Source organism: Otolemur garnettii, unplaced genomic scaffold, assembly GCF_000181295.1.
Source record: "Otolemur garnettii isolate 467f Iridium unplaced genomic scaffold, OtoGar3 scaffold00020, whole genome shotgun sequence".
Taxonomy (NCBI): Eukaryota; Metazoa; Chordata; class Mammalia; order Primates; family Galagidae; genus Otolemur; species Otolemur garnettii.
In genome coordinates this window covers 4456489-4461186 of record NW_003852415.1, presented here as the reverse complement: position 1 = coordinate 4461186, position 4698 = coordinate 4456489, and the positions used below count along the sequence as shown (strand labels likewise).

At 50.3% G+C, this 4698-nt stretch overlaps 1 protein-coding gene across 1 annotated transcript in view; it reads right to left on the bottom strand.

Moving 5' to 3' along the window:
• ADCK1 (aarF domain containing kinase 1) overlaps positions 1-4698 on the bottom strand; it is a 109480-nt gene that overhangs the window by 60559 nt on the left and 44223 nt on the right. The window contains exon 4 of the mRNA XM_023511590.1: positions 4488-4691. Coding sequence (XP_023367358.1) covers positions 4488-4691 — 204 coding nt within the window. The remainder of the gene's footprint in view (positions 1-4487; positions 4692-4698) is intronic.

Below are 4698 nucleotides of genomic sequence, written 5' to 3'. Positions count from 1 at the left end.
CCAAGGGCCACATGGGGAATTATGGTTAATTTTCTGTGTCAATCTGCTAGGCCACAGGCCCAGATATTGGGTCATTCTTCTGGGTGTTTCTGTGAGAGTGTTTTTCAGTGAGACTTACAATTACATCAGTGGACTTTGAGTAAAGCAGACTGCTCTCCATAATGTAGGTGAGACTCGTGCTGTCCAATGAGGGCCTGAATGGAACAAAGACTGACTTCCCCAGAGCAAGAAGGAAGTCTGCCAGCAGATGGCCTCCAGACAGCCTTCAAACTTGAACTACAACATCGGATCTTCCTGGGTCTCCAGCTTGCTGGGACACTCTGCAGATTTTGGACTTTCCAGCCTCCACGATCACATCAGCCAAATTCCTTAAAATCAATCAGTCTCTCCCCACTTTAAACACCCCCTGCGCCAATACACATGCCCACATCCTATTGGTTCTATTTCTCTGGAGAGCCCTGACTAATGTAGGAATGAAATAGATCTCAGCCCTGGCATAGTTGCCATAGCCTGGAGGAAGGGATGCCTGATGGGGCCACCCTTTCCTACTATCCACTCAGTTCCCTATGTGACAGCAGAGGTGCTGTGTGCCCCTCTCCCAGCCCAGGCGTTCTCCTGCCTCATCTCTTCCCTTCTACCTTTGCTCATGCTGGTCCTCACGCCTCCCAGGCCTTGTCTCTGCCATCACCACCAAGCTTGATAAATGGCTGATGTTCTTGGGGGAAGAGGTTTTTTTTAATCTCCTTTCCTGAACATTTGCTTAAACCTTGAATGAAACAAGATAAAAAAGTTGCCTTCCACTTGTACCCATGGGTTCATACACAACACCTGGGTGTGCATCCTTCAATCTGGTGTACAACGTACCCCAAGACCACCTCTTCTGCATTCTCACCAACTCCAGGCAGATGGTGCATCAAGAACGGTGAGTGCACGCAACATACAGCCCTTGCCCCTGGGTACTATGGGAAGCAATAAAATCAAATTCCCCGGGAGAGGATGTCAAAGGGTATAAAACTGGCAAAACTTGTTTCTGAGCACACGAGCCAAACCACACTACTCCAGATGCCAATACAAGTACTGCTCCACCCCAGCAGTTGGCTGCATTTCCTTCAGTTCCTCACTCTCCATATTTTATGCTTTAGCTATACTCAGTGTCCAGCACTGCGCCTTTCTCACTAAGTACCAGATGCATGGACAAGGAAAAAAAGAGAAGGAATGAAAGAATGAAGAAAAAGGTATTGAACCACAGAATCACCTGTTGTCAGAGCCTGCAGGTGCCTGGGGAACTCCTAACCCAGATGAGGAGGCGTAAGGCTGAGTTTGTGGTTGTTATGAAGAACTGTGCCAGTTCCTCCAAAACAGAGCCAAGGGCTCATGGGGGCCAGAATGGTCAACAGCCTCATGGGTTAGGCCTGTATATGCCTATTCAGACTCCTTCCACAGATAGGCACCCTGAGTCTCATCCACTTAGTCTGGGCTCCCCTTGCAGGGAAGGGCCAGGTCCTCAACTTCCCTCCCTGACTCACAAGCTCCGGCGCCATCTGCTGGCCAAGGTCAGCACTACATCTGGACACAGCCCCAAGGGCAGCTGAGACCATCTCCATCCTAATCCAGACCAAGGTCATCCTTGAGAAAACAGAAATGATCCCACCTCCTGGAGGCTGGGGTCCTGACTGCTTCCTGGAACCTATCTTTCAGGATGTAAGCCTAATATCAAAATAAAAGGAAAAATCAAGTTTATTTCTGGTAATATTAGCTGAGTATTCCAAGACACACATACACAAAACTACTTTTTCCCCCTCTGCCAAACCGAAAGAAGCTCTGTTGTGTAGGGACGAATCACTGGCCTGAGAGTCAGAAGATCTTGTCAGTGTCCCTGGCCACCAGCACACTCCTGCCTAGGCCAATCCTATACAAGAATGATGCCCCTTCACCTGCCCTCACTGCTACACTGACAGTGCCGGCTAGTGTCTAGCGACTTTGATCCAGAATGAAATGTAAGTCATGGGGGCTTGAAGTGCTACAACCTCAACCCTATTTTCCACTCTCACACTGGGGATACCCCTCAGGGACACTCCCATCTGTCTGGGACAGGGACAGGCTGCTGCTGATGGGAACTGACCAGCATAGGCTGGAGCACACTGCCCCTGAGCTCCTCTCTACCCACCTGCCCCTCTCCACAGCCTGACATTCTGGAGCACATGTGGGGTCTCTGAGCTCAGGGTAACCTCAAGGCTCTCCAAGGACTGGGACCTTCCCAGGGGAGGATGGTGATGCATGACAGACTCGGCTCTTTCTAAGCACACTCCCAAAACTAGGATGAAATGGAGCTTTCCATGGATGGTCCCAGGGCTGGCATGGAGCCCAGGATGAGTGGGGCCCACTCAGAAATCCTTCTGGGGGTGAGACTGCTCCCTGAGAAGTATCGGGGGGGTGGGTGGGAGGAGGAGGAACATGCCGGTGAGTGACTTGCCTCCGCCCTCACTCCCACACAGCCCCTTTCTCCTCCCTCCACCCACAGACCAAGAAAGTGTGTCACCAGGGAACAAATGCCATCTTCCCACAAGGGAGGAGGAGGAAGCCAAAGAAAGGGGAAGGGAAGGCTTTGTGTGCCTGTGGGGCCATGCTATGCAGCCAGCGGTTTCTGAAGAAGCCTCTCATCTGTGAGGGATGCCCTTCAGAACCATGACCTTGATGTCAGCCTTTCTTTCTTGGCACTGTAGGGCAGCAACCACATGGTCACCACACTCAGGACTACCTGGCAGTGGGGCTGGGAGAGAGGCCTCAAGATGCAGGCAACATCTTCTGACTCCAAACGTCCTTCAGCTGGCTGGGAGGGCCCACCATGACTGCTGACACCCCAGACTTCGCACATCACTCACCCTGGCTTGAAGGCAGCTGCCGACCTGCTCTAATCCTGCCCTCTCCCACCCTCGTTTTCCAGACAAGTCATTTAACCCTCCAGGGGTTAACCTGCTGCTGCCTTCCCCTCCTGCACATCCACCCCCAGTGAGCTGCCACATGCCAGCCACAATGCACTTCACACTGTTATTACAGTGATTTATTTAGTTTTAATTTGGGGGTAAATCTCTTGCTGTTGGAAAGGCCCACAGTCTTGGCAAAAGGCAAAGCTATGTGCTGCTGGCACCACACCAATCTTGTCCCCTCTGCCTGAGGTTCCTCCGTCCGGCCCCAAATCAATTTTACCTTCACTCAATGTCTCTCCCTTTGGGGAAAATGTTCCTAAAGGGCAAAGGAGTCACAGACACTCCCATGCTCACATCCTACCTGGTCTGGGCCCACATCCAGACCCTGCAGTTACTGAGGAGTGGCACAACTGTGGCCACATACCATGTACCTGGGGTCCAGCTCCACATTAAGGGACCAATAGCCAGGGCCAGCTCCATGTAGATCAATAAAAATGGAACTCAGTGGTCTTTATCAACCCTCTGCTCCTACTCTCAGCCCTAGTTCATCTCTTGGCTCATTAAACAAACTCTAACACTTACCATATACTAGATACTGTCCTGGCACTACAGACACAGAGTACAAGGACCACCATGATCTTCACCCTCAAAGACATTATAGCTTGCAGGGGAAACCCTAGATACAACTAACCAAGCCACAAGTTACACAAGTCCAGGAGCAAAGTTCTGCAGCACCTGAAGGAAGGATAAGATTGGTCTAGGGAGAGTCACAGCAGACTTCATAGAAGAACTGGGGGCTGGATGGGAAAGTCAGTGTCAAGCATTCGCCCTGGCATTTGCTAGATGGATAGACGCCTGGAATCACAGGTGTGGAATGGAGTAAAGACATTCAGGGAGATGGCAGACCATGAGCATAGGTCCCAAGGACTAAGGGTACATGGTGAGTTTGAGACAAATAGCACAATGTGACCAGAGCATAGGGAAATAACAAAAATACTAGAGCAGCAATACTTGTCGAGCGTTCACTCTACATGTCAGGTACTACTAAGCACTTTATATTCATCATCTCTACTAGTCCTTTCAGTATCCCTATGGGGTAGGCCCCATGGCTATTCCCATTTTGTGCATAAAGAAAGTGAGATATCAACAGCTTCAATCATTGGTGCAAGGTCCAAGATCCTTGCTGCAGAGCCCAAACTCTAGCCACAATGCTACTCTACCCAGCAAGTAGAGTCACAAAACATACAAGTAGATTGAAACGGGACTGGACGTATCTTGAAAGCCCTGCTATTGATTTAAACATTCAATGGGGCATTAAACCCACAGTAAGTGACATTATGAGACTGAAATACTTTACGAGTCATATTAGGTTGCAAGTCAAAAACAGTCAAACATGAACAATTTCATAGGGTTCAACTAGTATTTTTTACTCAGGGCCACAGAGGATCCTTCTCACTCTTTGACTTTAGCACCAAGAGTTGCTATGGTTGCAGTGAGCTATGATACACAGCACGCTACCCAGGGCAACAGAGTGAGACTCTGCCTCAAAAAAAAAGTTACCTCCTTGCCCAGGTCCTCACGGATGACCTGGCGGACCTCTTGCATGCTGCTCTGCGGGGCCTGGCTGTGCAGCACCTTCAGCGTGCTGGTGTATTCCTCTGGCAGAAGGTAGTCCAGAGCCCCCAGATGCTGGCCCACTTTGATGAAGGTGCCCCGGTTGGCACAGCAGAGCTCACAGAGACGCCTGGCAGAACGGAGGTGTACCTGCAGG